Below are 21,889 nucleotides of genomic sequence, written 5' to 3' on the forward strand. Positions count from 1 at the left end.
AATCAGTTTTTTATTTATTTACATCAAATAATATAATGAGAGAACAACAGGAGTCTCAGTATGATACAACATCTGGTTCTTATTCCTACAACTCAGAGAGAAAGAGAAACCAAATGGACCCTCAAGCTCTACTTCTTGGGGGGGGCGTCGCCGGCCTCTAGTTTGGGGGCGTCGGCCATGGGGTCGCGGTAGGCGGGGAAAACCTCCCAGGGGGTCGAAAGGTCAAACTTCCTGAACTCCTGGGAGAGTTCAACGGGCTCCGCGACCACGCGTTTCAACTCGTCATCATAACGAACCTGAGAGAGAGACATAGAGAATACAGAGAGAGAGAGAGAGAGAGAGAGAGAGAAAGAGAGATAGAGAGAATACATAGAGAGAGAGAGTTATCTTACACTCGCTTTAACTCATCGTCATAACGAACCTGAGAGAGAGACATAGAGAATACAGAGAGAGAGAGAGAGAGAATACATAGAGAGAGAGAGAGAGAGACATAGAGAACACATAGAGAGAGAGAGAATACATAGAGAATACAGAGAGAGAGAGAGAGAGACATAGAGAACACATAAGAGTGTTAAGAACGTTCCAGTGTTAACCTCATCCTTAGGCATTTTGGCCCATACATGGAGACTTGGAGAACCCTATGTACAGTATGTACAGTATGGAGATATATGGAGAGGATCCATCATATCTCAGGGACTGTCGTCATAGATGTCATGTCACTAGGGTTGGGTACGCTAACCGCCGTACCGCCGTACCGCAGTATACCGCGGTGTCAGGGTCCTTATCGCGGTCAAAAAAGACAAAAAAGAGGCTATTTTTTAATGAGAACGAGTGAGTTTTAAAACGGGGGAGAAGCGAGGACCGCAAGCGCTCCATGCCGCTCTGTTCTGGGCCGCGTACCACATGTTTGGAAGCTCTGGCCGTCAAAGGAAGAGTTTGCTTCCAAATCGCGTCGGAGACAAATCCTTACTGGAGCAGTAGCCTCGTAGCCTAGCAGCAGCGTTAAACTTTCTCCAAGTATGTTTATACATTCCTTGTGGCAGTTTCTTTTTCATTCATACGGGCGGAGCGCGACGACTAAAACCGAAAACGAAACTAGTGCTGGGCTGCTGCAGAGCAGACGCTAGGGATTAATTTGTCACTTACTACTTTTGACTGCAATTGCAGCAGCCTGCGTGCTCCGTCGTTGTTCTTACAACCTTTTCTGTCAAGTCTGGCAACTAAACCTGCCTACTTGTTTATATCACCACTCGATCAATGTGAATTGCGACGTGAGTTTACAGAATCACACGATCTACCCCGTCTCATCGTTTGATTGTTCACACACAGCATGTAGTGTCTGAGAAGCCACAGTGCGTTACTATAGAAACCCCACACTGCACAGATCTACAAGCTCAGAACGCGTCGCGTCTGTAAGCTTGTAGATCTGCTACTTTCGAAGCCAGAGCCGCTGTGCTGTGCTAGTTTTAAATATAAACACAGTAACTTAAAGTAACTAGTAAGACTGTGCCGCACTGTGAGCTTGTATATCTGCTATTTCTTTCACTGGTTAAAGCATTCAATAATTCTAGGCCCTAAATAGCCTCACGCTTTTACTCATCTGTAAAGAGAAAAGCTTGGTCAAGATATGAGGCACAGACCGCTCTAGGAGGCGGGGCTGAATATTCGCGGAAGTCGTCTTCTTTTCACAGTGCAAACGTATTCCCCGCTGGAAAAAACTCTGGTCTACGTCTCCTGCTCCGCCCGGCCGATCGCAAAAAGAAATGTTCTCCATTGGACCCCATTCATTTTCTCCTTTCGTTTTCTAACCTTAATTAACACTTTCATACATACTTTATGGTTCCTATCGCTAGTTTCAATCAGCATGATATGCGTTTTGTGAAAATAAGGTCCCATTTATGTTAAAATTGACGATAAAGTTGCGGGGGGCGTGGCCAACTAAACTGATACCAGCCGGCTGTGTTCTTCTTCGTGTGCTGTATTTCGGGAGGCTCCGACCACATTCTCCCATGTATCCCTGCGGTTGCACGTGGCCGTTGGCAGCCAATAGCATCCTCTGATCGCATTTCAATCTATGATGGCAACACCCATGCCAAGGACTCATATTGTGTCATTTGCGCTGCATAGAAACCAATGGCTTCGCTTTGTCCATATCTTTTATACAGTCTATGGTCATCACCCTCACCTCTACGTATCCAGACAGAGGGAAGTCCTTCCTGAAGGGATGGCCCTCGAAACCGTAGTCTGTTAGGATGCGACGAAGATCTGGATGGTTGGAGAAGAACACACCGAACATGTCCCACACCTGGACACACACACACACACACACACACACACACACACACACACACACACACACACACACACACACACACACACACACACACACACACACACACACACACACACAGTTTGTATACAGCATTACTGTCATGCTGGCGTGTGGTAGGGCTGTACCTTAACGTTCCCAGGTTTGGTCCTTCGTTCGTTAAGCTGGCAATGGAAGTTCTACATTAATGGGTTCAGTTTTTTATTTGGTAAAGATATCTATCAGAATGTCCAGCCCGGTCCTGCTAAAGCCCAACAAGGCTCTGCAAAACAATAATCCAGAGTGCAACACCAAATGCATGTAATCTCTCTTTCTGACCTGCACTGTCTCTTTGATGTGCGCAGCGCACATATCTCTTCTGGATCATTCTCAACATGAATGGACGTTTAGTTTGGCTCAATGGTAGGATAATAATTTCAAGGTGGACGGAGACTTGGAGAGTGCAAGTTGTTCACAACCATGCCAGTAATAATTACCTCTGTCTCGTACCAGTTGGCAGCCATGTGGACAGGTACAGCAGAGTCCAGAGGTGTCAGCTCGTCAGAGGTTATAGTTATAGTAATAGTTATATAGTATAGTATATCTTACCTCTCTAGTTATAGTAATAGTTATATAGTATAGTATATCTTACCTCTCTCGTACCAGTTAGCAGCCATATGAACAGGTACAGCAGAATCCAGAGGACTCAGAGGTAATATAACAGTAATATTTACAGTAATATAACAGTAATATAACAGTAATATTTACAGTAATATAACAGTAATAGTTACCTCTCTCTCGTACCAGTTGGCTGCCATATGAACGGGTACAGCAGAATCCAGAGGTGTCAGCTCGTCAGAGGTTATATTTATAGTAATATAACAGTAATATAACAGTAATATTTACAGTAATATAACAGTAATAGTTACCTCTCTCTCATACCAGTTGGCTGCCATATGAACGGGTACAGCAGAATCCAGTGGTGTCAGCTCGTCGGTGTAAGTCTTCACGCGGATACGGGAGTTGTACCTCAACGACAGGAAGTTGTAGACGATCTGTAGACGTCACATGACAGGAAGTACAGAGTTATCACTGTGGGTGGAACCAAATGGACCCTAAAGCCTCTATCAGAGTCCAGGGTGAAGATCTATTCACTTCACCGCGTTGTAGTTTCCTAGCTATCACCTAGGCTTTGTTATGTATTTTTAGGTGATAGCTAGAAAACTACACCGCGGTGAAGTGAATAGCTCTTCACCCTGGACTCTGATAGAGGCTTTACAACTCTTTAACTCTGAGAGGGTACAAACGGAACCAAATGGACCCTTACGGCTCTGTGACTCTGAGAGTGTACAAATGGAACCAAATGGACCCTTACAGCTCTGTGACTCTGAGAGTGTACAAATGGAACCAAATGGACCCTTACAGCTCTGTGACTCTGAGAGTGTACAAATGGAACCAAATGGACCCTTACAGCTCTGTGACTCTGAGAGTGTACAAATGGAACCAAATGGACCCTTACAGCTCTGTGACTCTGAGAGGGTACAAATGGAACCAAATGGACCCTTACAGCCATGTAACTCTGAGCGTGAACAAATGGAATCATGGTCCTTGAAATTAAACTGTTAGAACTGGTATTAAAATGTGTTAATTTCTTTAATCGCGTACATTTTCTGTAATTAATTAATCTAAATAAATCCGTAAAAGTCCCAGGCCTAAATTAAACAGTTATAGGACCACAGGTATTGTGATTGAACAGTATATCAGACAACTCCGACAGTGATAGTATGGAAGTAAGATAGTATACACAGTATAGTATAGATAATATAAGTACTAAAGATAGATAGTATGGAAGTATCTGGTACAGTATAGTATAGATAATATAAGTACTAAAGATAGATAGTATGGACATTACGAGACGCCGCTCTCGGAAAGGTGGCAAAGGTTACCATGCATTTTCTAAAAGCTCTATATCTGTATATTATATTTTGGTATGATAACCCTTTCTGAGACACAGCTAAATTGGTGTTATCAGCCGCTAGAGTTGGTGTCCCATTAACTTTACTGTACAGGAAAAAAAAATGCAAAAGATTAATCTGCTTTAAGTAGCATGTGAGGGGTCAAACTAGGGGTACTTAAAGCAGATTCATTTTTTGATTTTTTTTTCCTGTATAGTAAAGTTAACGCTTCCAGTGCCAGCCCCTAGATGGCGCCGTTGGAATGCCAGACAATCTCCCATAGGCGAGCGCTTCAGCATCCAGGGGCTCACGTTGCAGTGACGCGCGTGCTCACGTTCGTGCACATCATGGAAAGGTCCCGGATGTTAATGCTAACAGAATAGCTATTCCCATCTAGTCATTTTAAAGATCATTTTTAGGCGATTTCGCCGAAAATAAACCTCGCGCCACATCCCTAAAAACACAATCCAGAGATATGGGCCTCCAAAGATGTGGCTTTTCATTGGATTCGGCGGCGATTCGCGGCTACGTTCGCGGCTCACGGCCGGCATGGCTTCCCCAGGATTTGGACCACTGGATTTTACATTTAGGCCCAGGCTTCAGAAGGCCTCGGATCATTTTATTCATTTCATTAAATATCCCGAACATGTTCGGGATAGGCACACTGGACTACGTTCCGGAAGCGGCGCTGAACATTTGGTGAACATTGGGGGTCTCAAAAATGTATTTTAAACCATTTTTAACTCATTCGTAGTTTACGGCCGTAAAGCCCGTTAATTTCTCTATGTCTTTCACTGCCGGCTTCTCCGAGTCCTACCTGTTAACGTGGGCGCTCGTCCAGTTCCCATCGTGCGTGATCGGACACTGCTCGTGTGTTCGCGTATTCCATCAGCTTCTCAAATCCGTTGAAACTTTTTCAATTGATCAATAAGTTCTCCATCTGTAAGCCGCGGAGTACAGACAGTAAGCTGGGCCAAAATAGAGGACGGACTTCCGCTTCCGGTTCAGGGACTCCAATGTTAAAGGTGTCCGCTCAATAATGTGTCCGTGTAGAAACCGATCACGGAGCATTAGTTCCGGCCTATTTTAGTTGCGCTTCGATAAAAAAATGTTTTTTAATTAATTTTTATTACATTTACGGGTTCTACGGGCATGGCAGAGAAGGGGTACAAAGGGGTATTTTGATGGCAGAGTTTGTGTTAATGGAATATATCGTCGGACCATGTAAAATGGCTAGCTGGCTAGCGTAGGAAGAGCCAGGACCACCCACGACTCTACAAGCAGCTCAGGGTAAGTCAATTAATAAAAAAAAAATGGTATTGGACTGAAAATATCCCGAACATGTTCGGGATAGGCACAGAATGAGTTAAAGGGACACCAACTCTAGCGGCTGATAACACCAATTTAGCCTCGTCTCAGAAAGGTTATCATATCAAAATATAATCTACAGAAATGGAGCTTTTCAAAAACTCATATTAGTAACCTTTGCCACCTTTCCGACATCTCGTACGGCCCATGGACAGGGTTCCCACACATTTTTACCAATTAATTTCCAAAACTTTGCCAAAACCTTTACAGAATATTTAACCCGATTTCCAGGACTATATAACAATAATTCAGCTCAATAATGAGTTGCTTAATCCTATGCGCAATGCCCTAAGACAGGCAGTGTATGCCAGTGGTTCTCAACCTTTTCAGGCCGTGACCCCCAAAATAATCATGTTTGAAGAGAGTTGAGGAATTTTTTTATTGTGAAAATAGCAGATCTACATGCTCACAACGCCTCGCAACTCTGCCTCTAATATTTGACAATTTGGCCAATGTTTAATTTGTCATTTCAGAGGTATTAACAAAATCAATAACCAAAGACAATGCATAGATATTTTTTTCCCAGGACCTTCCGGGACCCTTGATCAATTCCAAAACTTTTCCAGTAATGGATAAATATTTGTCTAATTTCAAAATATTTCCAGGAATTTCATGACCGTGGGAACCCTGCCTGGACAATGAGATGAAAAGCTGCTTGGCAGAGGGTCTGGTTCTGGTACCTCGAAGCGGTTCTGTCGGGACGGAACGTCCACAGCCGTGAGGTCGATCATGTTTCTGAACTGAGCGTTGGTGTGGTCTTTAAGGAAGGTCAGCACCGGGATGATCCCATCGGGATGGATCATCACCTCCAACTCGTTGAAGCATGTTACCTAGAGAGAGAGAGAGAGAGAGAGAGAGAGAGAGAGAGAGAGAGAGAGAGAGAGTCTCAGTAAACTATAGGATCATAGAACGCAGAGAGACAGCGTAGCGTCTCAGTAAACTATAGGATCATAGAACGCAGAGAGACAGCATAGCGTCTCAGTAAACTATAGGATCGTAGAACGCAGAGAGACAGCGTAGCGTCTCAGTAAACTATAGGATCATAGAACGCAGAGAGACAGCGTAGCGTCTCAGTAAACTATAGGATCGTAGAACGCAGAGAGACAGCGTAGCGTCTCAGTAAACTATAGGATCGTAGAACGCAGAGACAGCGTAGCGTCTCAGTAAACTATAGGATCATAGAACGCAGAGAGACAGCGTAGCGTCTCAGTAAACTATAGGATCATAGAACGCAGAGAGACAGCATAGCGTCTCAGTAAACTATAGGATCGTAGAACGCAGAGAGACAGCGTAGCGTCTCAGTAAACTATAGGATCGTAGAACGCAGAGAGACAGCGTAGCGTCTCAGTAAACTATAGGATCATAGAACGCAGAGAGACAGCGTAGCGTCTCAGTAAACTATAGGATCAGAGAGACAGCGTAGCGTCTCAGTAAACTATAGGATCATAGAACGCAGAGAGACAGCGTAGCGTCTCAGTAAACTATAGGATCGTAGAACGCAGAGAGACAGCGTAGCGTCTCAGTAAACTATAGGATCATAGAACGCAGAGAGACAGCGTAGCGTCTCAGTAAACTATAGGATCGTAGAACGCAGAGAGACAGCGTAGCGTCTCAGTAAACTATAGGATCATAGAACGCAGAGACAGCATAGCGTCTCAGTAAACTATAGGATCGTAGAACGCAGAGAGACAGCGTAGCGTCTCAGTAAACTATAGGATCATAGAACGCAGAGAGACAGCGTAGCGTCTCAGTAAACTATAGGATCGTAGAACGCAGAGAGACAGCGTAGCGTCTCAGTAAACTATAGGATCATAGAACGCAGAGAGACAGCGTAGCGTCTCAGTAAACTATAGGATCGTAGAACGCAGAGAGACAGCGTAGCGTCTCAGTAAACTATAGGATCATAGAACGCAGAGAGACAGCGTAGCGTCTCAGTAAACTATAGGATCGTAGAACGCAGAGAGACAGCGTAGCGTCTCAGTAAACTATAGGATCATAGAACGCAGAGAGACAGCATAGCGTCTCAGTAAACTATAGGATCGTAGAACGCAGAGAGACAGCGTAGCGTCTCAGTAAACTATAGGATCATAGAACGCAGAGAGACAGCGTAGCGTCTCAGTAAACTATAGGATCGTAGAACGCAGAGAGAGAGCGTAGCGTCTCAGTAAACTATAGGATCATAGAACGCAGAGAGACAGCGTAGCGTCTCAGTAAAATATAGGATCGTAGAACGCAGAGAGACAGCGTAGCGTCTCAGTAAACTATAGGATCGTAGAACGCAGAGAGACAGCGTAGCGTCTCAGTAAACTATAGGATCGTAGAACGCAGAGAGACAGCGTAGCGTCTCAGTAAACTATAGGATCGTAGAACGCAGAGAGACAGCGTAGCGTCTCAGTAAACTATAGGATCATAGAACGCAGAGAGACAGCGTAGCGTCTCAGTAAACTATAGGATCATAGAACGCAGAGAGACAGCATAGCGTCTCAGTAAACTATAGGATCGTAGAACGCAGAGAGACAGCGTAGCGTCTCAGTAAACTATAGGATCATAGAACGCAGAGAGACAGCGTAGCGTCTCTGTAAACTATAGGATCATAGAACGCAGAGAGACAGCGTAGCGTCTCAGTAAACTATAGGATCATAGAACGCAGAGAGACAGCGTAGCGTCTCAGTAAACTATAGGATCATAGAACGCAGAGAGACAGCGTAGCGTCTCAGTAAACTATAGGATCAGAGAGACAGCGTAGCGGTCAGTAAACAAACTCACAGTGAACTCACCTGGACTTGTTGCACATACTTAGGCATCATCTCTGCTACATATTCTCCAAACGCTGCCAACTGGTTGTGAGTGACAGCATCTTTAGGCCTCACCGTGGCTGCAAGGAGAGGAGACCAGAGCAGAGCTTAGTAAGCCACGTCTCAGTTGTGCCGAACCTTCGCCCTAAAACATGATTTAGAGAACGAGGCTGTGGCGGGTCGTGTGGGACAACCAGGACATGGATGGTGTGTACAATGACAACTAATAACACATTACTGGAAATAATGATCCGCTTTTGACCGCAACAAATAGCATAAGCAGTGATAGACTTTATGAGCTCAACTCCTCTGCTATGAGAGCTGCTGGGGAAACTGGACAACAGAGGCGTTTCTGCCTAATCTGACGGCCCGCCAAGATACGTTCCAATTCCAAACCATTCCTTCTACGGGCCGACAGCCCACTACCCCTAAAGCCCTTATCAGAGTCTGCGGTGTCAGGTGATCAGCAATACAATGAATGTTTTTCGTGCAAAACAAATGCTTGCAATGGATTCAGAATAATTAAAAACATCTAGTTAGACGCCTAACATGCTACTTAAAGCATATTTTTGGGAGTGATTTTTTCACTTATAGTACAGTGTATAGTAAGTGAATGAGACACAGAATTACCCTAGCTGACATTCTCCTAGGGATGTTGAATTTCAATCTTTGTTAGATATGTTACTAGACACTTTTACCAACACATTGGTGAAGAAATCCTTTGGTAAGGAATTTATTCCCAGGGTTTTATTAAAATTCCCTGACTATGAGAGTGTGAAATGAAACCCAATGGTTCATTTGGTTTAATTTTATGCTCTGCAAATCTGCATTACAACAAGAAGTCTATCCACGGCTTTCCAACTAGTCTATTTAAAAGCTGATTTACAAGCTCACAACGGGTTGCATCTGCGACGCAACGTGAGCTTGTATGTCTGCTGTTAAACAGGTGGTGTGGTGCAAATTAATCTCCAGTAAACTCCCACGGAAAGAGGTGGATACAATCAGAGAATGTAGAAGGATTGTTATTTTGATCAACGTTTGTCTGTTACAGGGGCGTCAACTGGGTATGGCAGCGGTATGCAGCTGCCATACCCTGGGTCCAGGGGGGTCCAGGGGTATGCAGATGCCATACCCTGGGTCCAGGGGGGAAATAAAAGTTACTTTTAAATATAAATCCATGAATGTCTCTTTGTCTATCTGTGCTGGTTATTATGTTGTTAAATTACAGTAACATAACTACAAATGCAACATTTAACAAAATGGTCACTTTAACAAGGTATTATAATTATATTCTCCCCATCTTGACAGAATGGTATATTCCCAGGTTCCGCAGGTCAGCTGCACAGGTGCAATGCATTATTGTTAATTGTGGCACGTTTACTAACATGCCAAGTTTAGCTGCACTTGAACAACCGTTCCAGGCTGCCATATCCAGCCCAAGAAACTGTAGAAACCGGGGGGAAACAATTAAATGTAAAATAAATATATCAGGCCTGTTGCTAAGGTAAGGCGACATGAAGACACCAGTCATGTTGCCATACCTTAGCTTTTGCTGAACTGACGCCACTGGTCTGTTATCTGTCCTCTGGCAACAACATTTGAGGACAAAATCTTAATTGTGGGTCTGAGAGGATAAATGTCATTAAACGATGGTTCTGTGGATCAAATGCTGAATAAATAATGAACCTTGATGTGAGAAAAGGTTGAAAACCACTGCATTACTTTATGAGTAAAAGTACTTTAGTTACTTCAAGGTAAAACACAGTTTACTCACGTCTGCTCTCAGTACTGCTGCTCTGCAACCTGAGAGAGGACACACTGCCACCTGCTGGGCGGAGGAGGCATGACGCACTGCCACCTGCAACTGAAAACACACAAGTTACAATTTACGGTTTAGACATTTAGCTTTTAATCCGGAGCGAATTACAATAAGCAATGCGATACATCAATACATCATCAATACATCATCAATACATCAAATGCATAGAAATATCAATCTAGACAAAATACCATAGGTAATCAGTAAAAAAGCTTTATATAAAACCTTAAAGAGGCGGTGCCATAGTCTTGTACTTTTTCTGGATTTCATGTGTCTAGACCAGGGGTTTTCACAGTGGGTGACGGGGCACCCTGGGGTGCCGCGAGATTATTGGATAATAGTTGGAATTTATTTGGACACTTCAACTTGGAAAAAATATTTAGTATCATTTTAAACTTGAAGTACAAAGTTATTTTCAGTCAGTTCTAACCAAAATGGCTGTTATCTCAACGTTTTCCTCACAACATAATCACTAAAATATCGTCACTGTCGGGCAGAAACCTTGTATTTCGAAGTTACAAGACCATCGCACAAAACTAGTGAAAACAGCCGACCTACAAGCACACATCGCCTCGTGATGCGAGGCGTTGTGTGCTTGTAGATCTGCTGTTTTCACTAGTTTAGTAAATGTTTTAGATGATAAATACAAAACAAACGGTTTCCAAGATATGCTGGGAGCTCAAAACATAAAATAGCAGATATACAAGCTCTCAGCGCATCTGTGAACCAGTACATCTGCTGTTTTTGAAAAATCATGAAAATGTGTGCAAATCTCTGCATTTATATATATTTTTTTTATCTTTTTTTTTTTTTACCCATAGTGGTCCCCAGATTATTTTGGGGGGTCCCCAGATGATTAACTTAATGTGCAACATTGTTTTCTCTCTCAACAGTAAACAAACCAACATAAGGTTTAAGTGTATAGAGGGTATCTGCACATTTATAAAGTGCCAATTTAAGGACTTTTTAATACCTCTAAAATGACAAATTAAACATTGGCCAAACTGTCAAATAAATAGAGTCAGCAATGATGCATGAACTAAGATCTGCTATTTTCACAATAGAAAATGTAATGTCTCAACTCTTAGTGCTCGTCAGGGTGGGGGGGGGTCCCCAGATAAAATATGATTTGGGGGATCCTTGACATGAAAATGTTGAGAACAAACGATTTAAGCTCTCAAATAAGGGGTCCCTGCTTCATCTCTCTCTCTCAGCTAAGGGGTCCCTGCTTCATCTCTCTCTCAACTAAGGGGTCCCTGTTTCATCTCTCTCTCTCAGCTAAGGGGTCCCAGCTTCATCTCTCTCTCTCAGCTAAGGGGTCCCAGCTTCATCTCTCTCTCTCTCTCTCTCTCAACTAAGGGGTCCCTGCTTCATCTCTCTCTCTCAGCTAAGGGGTCCCTGCTTCATCTCTCTCTCAGCTAAGGGGTCCCTGCTTCATCTCTCTCTCTCAGCTAAGGGGTCCCTGCTTCATCTCTCTCTCAGCTAAGGGGTCCCTGCTTCATCTCTCTCTCAGCTAAGGGGTCCCTGCTTCATCTCTCTCTCAGCTAAGGGGTCCCTGCTTCATCTCTCTCTCAGCTAAGGGGTCCCTGCTTCATCTCTCTCTCAGCTAAGGGGTCCCTGCTTCATCTCTCTCTCAGCTAAGGGGTCCCTGCTTCATCTCTCTCTCAGCTAAGGGGTCCCAGCTTCATCTCTCTCTCAGCTAAGGGGTCCCTGCTTCATCTCTCTCTCAGCTAAGGGGTCCCAGCTGCATCTCTCTCTCTCAGCTAAGGGGTCCCTGCTTCATCTCTCTCTCAACTAAGGGGTCCCAGCTTCATCTCTCTCTCTCAGCTAAGGGGTCCCTGCTTCATCTCTCTCTCTCAGCTAAGGGGTCCCTGTTTCATCTCTCTCAGCTAAGGGGTCCCTGCTCCATCTCTCTCTCTCAGCTAAGGGGTCCCTGCTTCATCTCTCTCTCTCAGCTAAGGGGTCCCTGTTTCATCTCTCTCAGCTAAGGGGTCCCTGCTTCATCTCTCTCTCAGCTAAGGGGTCCCTGCTTCATCTGTCTCTCAGCTAAGGGGTCCCTGCTTCATCTCTCTCTCAACTAAGGGGTCCCTGCTTCATCTCTCTCTCAACTAAGGGGTCCCTGCTTCATCTCTCTCTCTCAGCTAAGGGGTCCTTGCTTCATCTCTCTCTCGTCTCAACTAAGGGGTCCCTGCTTCATCTCTCTCAGCTAAGGGGTCCCTGCTTCATCTCTCTCTCAGCTAAGTAAGGGGTCCCTGCTTCATCTCTCTCTCAACTAAGGGGTCCCTTCTTCATGTCTCTCTCAACTAAGGGGTCTCTGCTTCATCTCTCTCTCAGCTAAGGGGTCCTTGCTTCATCTCTCTCTCAACTAAGGGGTCCCTGCTTGCTTCATCTCTCTTAGCTAAGGGGTCCCTGCTTCATCTCTCTCAGCTAAGGGGTCCCTGCTTCATCTCTCTCTAAGGGGTCCCTGCTTCATCTCTCTCTACTAAGGGGTCCCTGCTTCATCTCTCTCTCTAAGGGGTCCCTGCTTCATCTCTCTCACCTAAGGGGTCCCTGTTTCATCTCTTTCTCAGCTAAGGGGTCCCTGCTTCATCTCTCTCTCTCAGCTAAGGGGTCCCTGCTACATCTCTCTCTCAACTAAGGGGTCCCTGCTTCATCTCTCTCTCAGTTAAGGGGTCCCTGCTTCATCTCTCTCTCAGCTATGGGGTCCCTGCTTCATCTCTCTCTCAGCTATGGGGTCCCTGCTTCATCTCTCTCTCAGCTAAGGGGTCCCTGCTTCATCTCTCTCTATAAGGGGTCCCTGTATGTAATAACACAGTACAACAGTCAGAATCATTCAGTGCAGTATAGCTAGGAGGCTAACATTACCATTAGCTAATCAACTAAGGGGTCCCTGCTTCATCTCTCTCTCTCAGCTAAGGGGTCCTTGCTTCATCTCTCTCTCGTCTCAACTAAGGGGTCCCTGCTTCATCTCTCTCAGCTAAGGGGTCCCTGCTTCATCTCTCTCTCAGCTAAGGGGTCCCTGCTTCATCTCTCTCTCAACTAAGGGGTCCCTGCTTCATGTCTCTCTCAACTAAGGGTTCTCTGCTTCATCTCTCTCTCAGCTAAGGGGTCCTTGCTTCATCTCTCTCTCAACTAAGGGGTCCCTGCTTGCTTCATCTCTCTTAGCTAAGGGGTCCCTGCTTCATCTCTCTCAGCTAAGGGGTCCCTGCTTCATCTCTCTCTACTAAGGGGTCCCTGCTTCATCTCTCTCTCTAAGGGGTCCCTGCTTCATCTCTCTCTCAGCTAAGGGGTCCCTGCTTCATCTCACTCACCTAAGGGGTCCCTGCTTCATCTCTCTCTCAGCTAAGGGGTCCCTGCTTCATCTCTCTCTCTCTCAGCTAAGGGGTCCCTGCTTCATCTCTCTCTCAACTAAGGGGTCCCTGCTTCATCTCTCTCTCAGCTAAGGGGTCCCTGCTTCATCTCACTCACCTAAGGGGTCCCTGCTTCATCTCTCTCTCAGCTAAGGGGTCCCTGCTTCATCTCTCTCTCTCAACTAAGGGGTCCCTGCTTCATCTCTCTCTCAGTTAAGGGGTCCCTGCTTCATCTCTCTCTCAGCTATGGGGTCCCTGCTTCATCTCTCTCTCAGCTATGGGGTCCCTGCTTCATCTCTCTCTCAGCTAAGGGGTCCCTGCTTCATCTCTCTCTATAAGGGGTCCCTGTATGTAATAACACAGTACAACAGTCAGAATCATTCAGTGCAGTATAGCTAGGAGGCTAACATTAGCATTAGCTCGAAGGTCAACACCACACACACATATTAGAACGGTGCGTTACAACAACACACAGCTGTACACAACAAACACACACACAGACAGTAACAGACACAGAACACACATTACAGTAACAGTACAGTAAGTTACCGTTCATTGTCCTGGATAAACATTTTCCTCCTCTGTGCAGAGCACGGAACAGGGACGCCGCCATCTTGGATCCTGGTTCCACACAGTGGCCGGTTGCCAGGCCTGGTGAGAGAAACAAGCAGTGGCGGGCAGAGTTGCTGTCAGATGGGAAATGTTGAATTATCGTAATGGAGGCTCAGAATGATCCTATTTGAAAGAGAACTATCGTACACAGCCAAAAAAAAAGAGAGAGAAATCACATGTGTAAATAAGTAATGTCACAAAAAATAGAAATGCGTATTTAGGGTGAGAAACGAGCTTGTTTGAGACTCATGTGACAAAAACATATCACATAATATTATTCCTGGTCCTTAAAAAAAGACGCAACCAGAGCAGTGTTGTTTAGGTGTCACTTTAACAAGGTATTATAATTAGATTCTCCCCATCTTGACAGAATGGTATATTCCCAGGTTCCACAGGTCAGCTGCACAGCCAGGTGCAATGCATTATTGTTAATTGTGGCACGTGTACTTCTTAAAATAAATGTATCAGGCCTGTTGCTAAGGTATGGCAACATGACTGGTGTCTTGCAAGCGTGCGAAGACCTAACCAGTCATGTTGCCATACCTTAGCTTTTTCTGAACTGACGCCACTGCTGTGTACCTATCCTCGCTTTTAGATCCAAAAGTCACGGGTCATTCAACTCGTTCACAGGCACATATTAGATTTACCTGCCCCCCCCCCCCCACCCCCCCTATGAACAGTGAGAAAGGAAATGTTTAATGCTCCACATAAAAGGGCCAAACTTCAGGACTCGCTGAAATTGGTTGGGCTGGCCTCAATAGAGACATTCAAAGTGCTTCTGGAAGGCACACTACACAGTGGCTGTTCTGGCTTCATTTAATATATATATATTAGGGCTGGGATGCGATTAAAAATTTTAATCTAATTAATTACAGGCTCTGTGATTAATTAATCGCAATTAATCGCATTTTAATCGCACATCGATATTTGACCTGAGAAGCATTTTTTTCAAGTAAAACACGTTTTGTTGTACAAGTGAATCAATGAGTGAGTTCTTTTTATCTAAATTTCGCATCCACTGGGCCAAGCAAAGCGCTCTGATCGGCTACTTCTCCCTTTGCGTTTGTTGTCTCTTCTTGGTTGGTGCATCGCTATGATCGGTATGCCCGAAACTGAAGGTTCTGTGGTGCAAAAACTAAGTGCGATTAAAATGAGTTAAATTTTTTAATCGCGTTAATTTTCTGTAATTAATTAATCGCAATTAATCAGTTAAAGTCCCAGCCTTAATATATATATATATATATATATATTTGTTTTTGCATATGTAACAGTGTACTATGATTTGATTGCCTGTTGTATTATTATGTTATTGTCATTGCTTGTATTGTGTCATATGCTGTGATCAGGGTGTCCTCGAAACAGAGAGCTTGCCCTGAATAAATAAAGTATAAAGAAAGAAACACTTACTTGACACCACTAGAAACTTAAAGGGATATTCCACTTTCAACAGGGAGCAGTGGAAGGGCCTCTCCCCACACACACCCATTGTAACTTCAAACTCCATTTTAACCATGATAGATTCATTAAAAACACTCACTATGTTTTCTGGTGACTCATAATACCCTCCTAATACGTGAGCAGGCCGTGTTTTTTCGATAACTTTTTTTTCATTTATTTTTAATAATTATTTTTTGGTATTTCATTTCTTCCATTTTCCCAAATAATTATTAAAAGTGTTTTTAAGGAATCTATCATGGTTTAAATGGAGTTTGAAGTTACAATGGGTGTGTGTGGGGAGAGGCCCTGGGCCTGTAGGGCCTGGTAACATTTACATCAAATATCTAAATATTCAATCAAGCTAATTAAAATCTGTTCAGGGTGTTCATAAAAGCCTGATTAGACCATAAAATGACCAAAAGTTTTTTGAAAGTGGAATATCCCTTTAACAGAAAAAAGAACAAGACAGAAGTCGCTTATAATAAGCAGACATGGCAACCCTGCCTGACCTAGCCTTGACATGTATTATCATCACGTGACCGTCCTGGATCAACCTCAACAAAGTGTTTGTATTTTATCCTTTCTGCTCCCTGCATCTGAGAAACCTTCATGAATCACATATAAAATGTGATTATTTCATGGTCACGGATGTTGACATCGTCTGAGGACGACCTAGAGAGAGACGGATCCTCAGAAGTATGTTTAATATTCCCTGTTGTTCAATAAAATGCATTTTAATCCGCACGGTCGCCATTTTCTACGTATTTCCCCCTTAAATAATCCTTTCAACCACGCGACCCTACCGGTTGCGAGGTGTACTGCACTCCCATACAGTATGTAACTCTATGAGAAAATGGCCGCATCTGATTTAAATGATTTTTATTCAACAATACGGAACATACGTCAACTTCTGAGCCACCGTCCATAATGTAAACATGTTTTAGCACGAGGTACGGAGTTTATAATTAGAATTTGAATGTTTCTGTAGCTGTACGGACTAAAAAGAGAGAAGGTGCAAACGCTGTGTTAAAGATCATCCATGACGGTCATGACAGCCTTGTGATCAAGGATCCCTAAAACACCTCGCCCCCTACTGGTGAGGTGGAGTAAGGCATGTACTGGTCAGACTAACGGATCATTGCAGCTACTTTTAGAACAGATCACCGTAGTTCTCAAAGCTTTTTCACGTCAGGGACCCCTAAACTAACATGTTATGAATCTGGCCGCGGACCCCCTTCTGAAAATGCCTGGAGATGTGTCAGGGACCTCCAGAGGAGAAGATTAAAAGTTACTAAGTTGAAAAAAATACAATAAATACAAAATATTTCTTTTGAATGTCCATAGGCTATACATAATGTTTATTTTCAGACATATTTTCTTTCACATAGATAGATAGATACCTTTATTATCCCAAGGGGGAAAATCAGTTGTCCAGTTGTAGCACAGCAGTATACAGTTATTTACAAAGTTACAGAGAAGTAAGAAAAAGATAAAAGAAAAGAAAAACAAGAACAAGAACAGAGTACAGTAAAGAGCAAGGTACATCAAGAGAGTGAATGAATAATATATAAATATATACATAAAGTGTCCTTAAGCACAACTATCAAAATAGTACAGTGTCCAAATCAAAGTGACCATATCAGTCAATGCTAGTTAGTGCAACAAGTATATCACTGTCATATCAAACACAAGCAAAAATACTCAAAAACTACTAACACAACCTAATAGTGCAGTGTCAAAAAAAAATATAAAACAACCCACCCATCTCCCAGACTCCTCCCATCAGGTTGTAACAACCCACCCATCTCCCAGACTCCTCCCATCAGGTTGTAACAACCCACCCATCTCCCAGACTCCTCCCATCAGGTTGTAACAACCCACCCATCTCCCAGACTCCTCCCATCAGGTTGTAACAACCCACCCATCTCCCAGACTCCTCCCATCAGGTTGTAACAGATGGCCGCGTGAGCCCACGTCTAGTTGTTTGGTCTCCCCAAACTTTTTGAAAAGTTGGGAAATACTGCAAATCTCGGTGTCTCTCTTGCTAAATATATTGATTCAAACTCTGAATTATAACTAGGCTTAAGGTCTGGTTTTGAACAATACTATGGCCGACGCCACAAGAAGCAGGAACACAGACACTGAGGAGAGCGGCAGTGACTCAGCACTTATGAATGAACTCAAAGCGCTAAATACGAAAATGGACCGCATGCAGTCTGCAATGGAAAAGCAGGACCGTATGCATGCCTCAATGGATAAAAAGGTCAATAATAAAATTGACAGTCTGCGTGGAGTAATGGAAAAGCTGATATCTGACAGCCAGGCTGCCTTTAAGAAGGAACTGGAGGAGTCTATGAAGACGCTGCATACGAACTTGGACTTGGAAGTGAGCATTATGAGTGCAAGAATGGAAAGAATTGAGCAGCGCATAGAAAGTGGGGCCGCCGCCGCCGCCGCCACACCGATTAAAAGATTCGACCCAGATGTCTCACTCATAATAGCGGGGTTACCGCAAGAGGACGGCGAGGATTTAAATACCCTGGTGAAAGACCTGTTGCAAGCAGGCCTTGAGTGTGATCCAGTCCCGGAGATCGTTGCCGTGGAGCGCATTCGGTCGAGAGGACGCCACCCAGGGCTGGTGAAGGTGGAGCTGCGCTCCACAGAGGAGAAGGTGGCGGTGCTACGCAGAAAATCCAAGCTCAAGAGCAGCGATAATGACATCTTTAAAAAGGTGTACGTGTCATCTGCAAAATCGCATACGGAACGGCTGGTGGACCTAAACTTCAGGGCCCTGCTGCGTGAAATACCGGCTGGGAAGGACTTCTACGTGGCCGCAAACGGGCGGCTGGTGAAACGTACTCCCCTGGGAGTTGGACCCGGTGCGAGGCGAGAGAGCGCAAGCAGGCCCGGTAGGAGCGCGTCGCCGAACTGAGGAGACTATGCCCGGCTCGTGAGTACAGAACCGTTTCTGTTAGTCAATTGGAACGTTAACGGCTGGACCGCAACAAACTGTGAGCTCAGAACAGTATTGCTTAAGTCATTAAATCCCGACTTCATTTCTTTGAATGAGACTCATTTATCCGATGACTCTCTTGTCATAGAGGGATTTACTTGGTTCGGACATAATCGTATTGCGCACAGGAGAGTTGTCAAGGCCTCGGGTGGTGTGGGACTGTGTGTGAGGAATACTGTCTGTGATCAATTTTCTGTTAACATTGTGGATAAAGTGCATGATGGAATTCTCTGTCTACGTTTTGAACACAGACAGTCGCAATATTCTTTTGTTATTATTTCTTGTTATTTATCTCCCGAAAACTCAACATGGGGGCGGAACGCAGATCTTTTCTTTAATCATTTATTGGCTTTGATTTACACCGTTAATGTAGACGCTACCTATATATGTGGTGACATGAATAGTAGAATTGCGGACTTGAAAGATTATGTTGATGAGGACGATATTCCTCCTAGGATTTTATTGGACTCGGGTTTAAATAAACATGGGCAAACCTTTATTGAATTCCTGAAAGACTCGAAATGTTGTGTGCTTAATGGAAGGTTAAACCCTGAGAACGATAATTTCACGTCTATTTCTGTACGGGGTAAATCTGTGGTAGACTATATTGTGACTCCACATGCTGATTTAAAATCATGCCGCGAATTCTGTGTGTACACGCCCTCTGAGCTTGTAGAAAGAATTGGATATCCCATTATATGTTGACTGTATTACACTCTCTTTGTCAAACTTGTTTTAATTCTGGCATCACACCCTCTGTTTGGGATAAATCAATTATTATACCCATTCCAAAATCATCAAAAGCTGACCCTAGAGTTCCCCTAAATTATAGAGGCATCAGTTTGCTCAGTACAGTTTACAAGGTGTATTCTAGTGTTTTAAATAAGAGACTTACTGATTATTTGGAGTTCAACAGTGTGTTGGTTGATGAACAGAACGGGTTTAGAAAAAACAGGGCTTGTATTGATCATATTTTTGTCATTTCATCTGTAGTAAGGGCTAGACTGGAGGAGGGTAAAAGCACATTTGTTTGTTTTATTGATTTTAAAAAAGCCTTTGATTGGATCAATAGAGATCTATTGGAATATAAGTTACTTTGCTCCGGTATTAATGGCACCTTTTATAAAGCCATCAAAGCTTTATATAAAGCCCCAGTCGCTTGTCTGCAGTTAAACGATCTCAGAACCGGCTGGTTTCCCACACCATTTGGTGTGAAGCAAGGCGATGTGCTTTCTCCCACTCTGTTCGCTTTATACGTAAATGATTTAGCTCAGGAAATCAAGCAGGCCAATTTGGGTTTATCAATTGAAAATATTAATTTGAGTATTCTTTTATATGCTGATGATATTGCGCTGATAGCTGAAAATGAGTCAAATCTTCAAAAGATGTTGAATATTGTGTGTTTGTGGTGCAGTAAATGGAGACTTGCCATCAACAGAGAGAAAACACAGATTATACACTTCAGAAGGAAAGCTGAACAGCAGAGTAACCACAATTTTGTGTTTGGGTCAATGTCTTTGAGTTATGTCCCCTCATATAAATATTTAGGTTTTGTTTTTCATGAATGTATGAGTTTTTCTGAAGGGAGGAAGGTATTGGCTGACTCAGCTGGAAGAGCACTAGGTGCCATACTAAGTAAAATGAAACTGTGCCCTGATTTAGGTTTTGCTACATTTACCAAGCTTTATGATTCTATGGTTTCTTCTATTTTATTTTATGCAGCAGGTGTATGGGGCTTTGAGGAGGCCACCGAATGTAAAAACATTCAGGGTAGAGCTTTGAGGTGTTTTCTTGGGGTTCACAAGTATACCACTAAGTTGGCCATTGAAGGTGACACAGGTTGGGAAAGTTGCCTTATAAAGCAGAGGTGTGAGATGATTAGACTGTGGAACCGCCTGACCCAACTGCCAGAAGGGAGGCTTACAAAAATTGTATTTAATTGGAATAGAACAGGTAACTATCCATGGATAAGAGAAGTTTCTTTAATTTTTTCAATTTCTGATTTAAATTTATATTTCATGAATAATCTCCAATGTAATATAAATACGGTTAAATATAAATTGTCAATATTGCACCAGGATCAATGGAGGGTGGATACCTGTAAAAAAGCAAAGTTAAGAAATTATATTCAATTTAAAGATGACTATATAACGGAATCCTATGTTTTATTTAACTTAAAGAGAGGACAGCGGTCCCTCTGTGCCCAGTTGAGAACTGGTGCATTACCTCTGGCAGTTGAGGTGGGTAGGTATACTGGTATTCCTGAGGAGCAACGTTTGTGTGTGCTTTGTGATCTGGGAGTTGTGGAGGATGAGTTTCATTTTGTTTTTCACTGTCCGCTGTATCATGACTTAAGAAATGTCTTATTTGAAAAAATGCAAGCCAAGAATCCAGATTTGTTTTGGATGTCTGAATGTTCCATGTTACGCTGGCTGTTCACTAAGGAAGTTTTTGTTTTAGCAAAATTCATAGAGAAGGCATGGCAGTTGCGTTGGAGAACATTGTATCCGTAAATAACGGCATGGACAATCATTACGTTTTTCTTTTGCATTTTTTTTTGTGTGTGGTTTATCTTGGTGTATATATATGTACTATGTTTGTGAGTGTCTTGTGTCTTGTGTCTTGGGCATCGTTTGGTGCAGGACACTTTAATAAAAACCTCTATCTATCTATCTATCTATCTATCTATGTAACAACCCACCCATCTCCCACACTCCTCCCATCAGGTTGTAACAACCCACCCATCTCCCAGACTCCTCCCCAGTCAGAGTTAGGAGTTCATTGTGTGCAGGATGTAATTGTCTCCACCAGCCGAAGGCATGGGGGAGAGTATGTTTTCACCCCTGTCTGTCTGTCCGTCCGTCCGTCCGTCCGTCCGTCCGTCCGTCCGCGTGTCCTCCAGTTTGTTACCAGCTAATCTCCGGCGCCGTTGGCCCGGTCGCTGCCAAAATGAGCACACACACTCCCTGGATGCCAATTCAGAACCTCTGCCCCACATTTTTCAAATGGCCCTGTTCTAGCGCCACCATGAGGCCGATGTTCGCAAAACACATTTCTGTACACTACTCTTACAGATTTTGTCCACAAATCCTACAAATCGGTAGACAGTATCTCTGCAGTCATGTGATCATCATGGATATGTCCGATTTTCCATATTCCATCCTGATTGGCTACAATTGGCTTCCAAAGTTTGCAGGATTGCCCCGTTTTGAACAAAATGCCTCAAATCACG

General features: G+C 43.6%; 1 protein-coding gene across 1 annotated transcript; it reads right to left on the bottom strand.

The window, feature by feature from the left end:
- Nucleotides 1-14,219, bottom strand: ndufs3 (NADH:ubiquinone oxidoreductase core subunit S3). Its single transcript, XM_080730614.1, has 7 exons — nt 14,145-14,219; nt 10,201-10,290; nt 8,409-8,506; nt 6,312-6,461; nt 3,238-3,363; nt 2,186-2,305; nt 1-296 (listed from the first exon to the last, which is right to left on the bottom strand). Exons 1-7 carry the CDS (start codon nt 14,206-14,208, stop codon nt 129-131), a joined length of 816 nt encoding a protein of 271 aa, XP_080586740.1. The 5' UTR covers nt 14,209-14,219; the 3' UTR covers nt 1-128.
- Between the last annotated feature and the right edge of the window lie 7,670 nt (nt 14,220-21,889).

Source organism: Nannobrachium achirus (assembly GCF_963921795.1).
Source record: "Nannobrachium achirus genome assembly, chromosome: 7".
NCBI classification, from domain to species: Eukaryota; Metazoa; Chordata; class Actinopteri; order Myctophiformes; family Myctophidae; genus Nannobrachium; species Nannobrachium achirus.

Excerpts from the sequence above, each read along its gene's own strand:
- ndufs3 (XM_080730614.1), bottom strand. The coding sequence starts at position 14,208 with ATGGCGGCGTCCCTGTTCCGTGCTCTGCACAGAGGAGGAAAATGTTTA. Across the intron at positions 3,364-6,311 it reads CCCGACAGAACCGCTTCGAG|ATCGTCTACAACTTCCTGTC; the intron begins GTACCAGAACCA and ends TGACGTCTACAG. Across the intron at positions 297-2,185 it reads CTCTGTCTGGATACGTAGAG|GTTCGTTATGATGACGAGTT; the intron begins GTGAGGGTGATG and ends TCTCTCTCTCAG.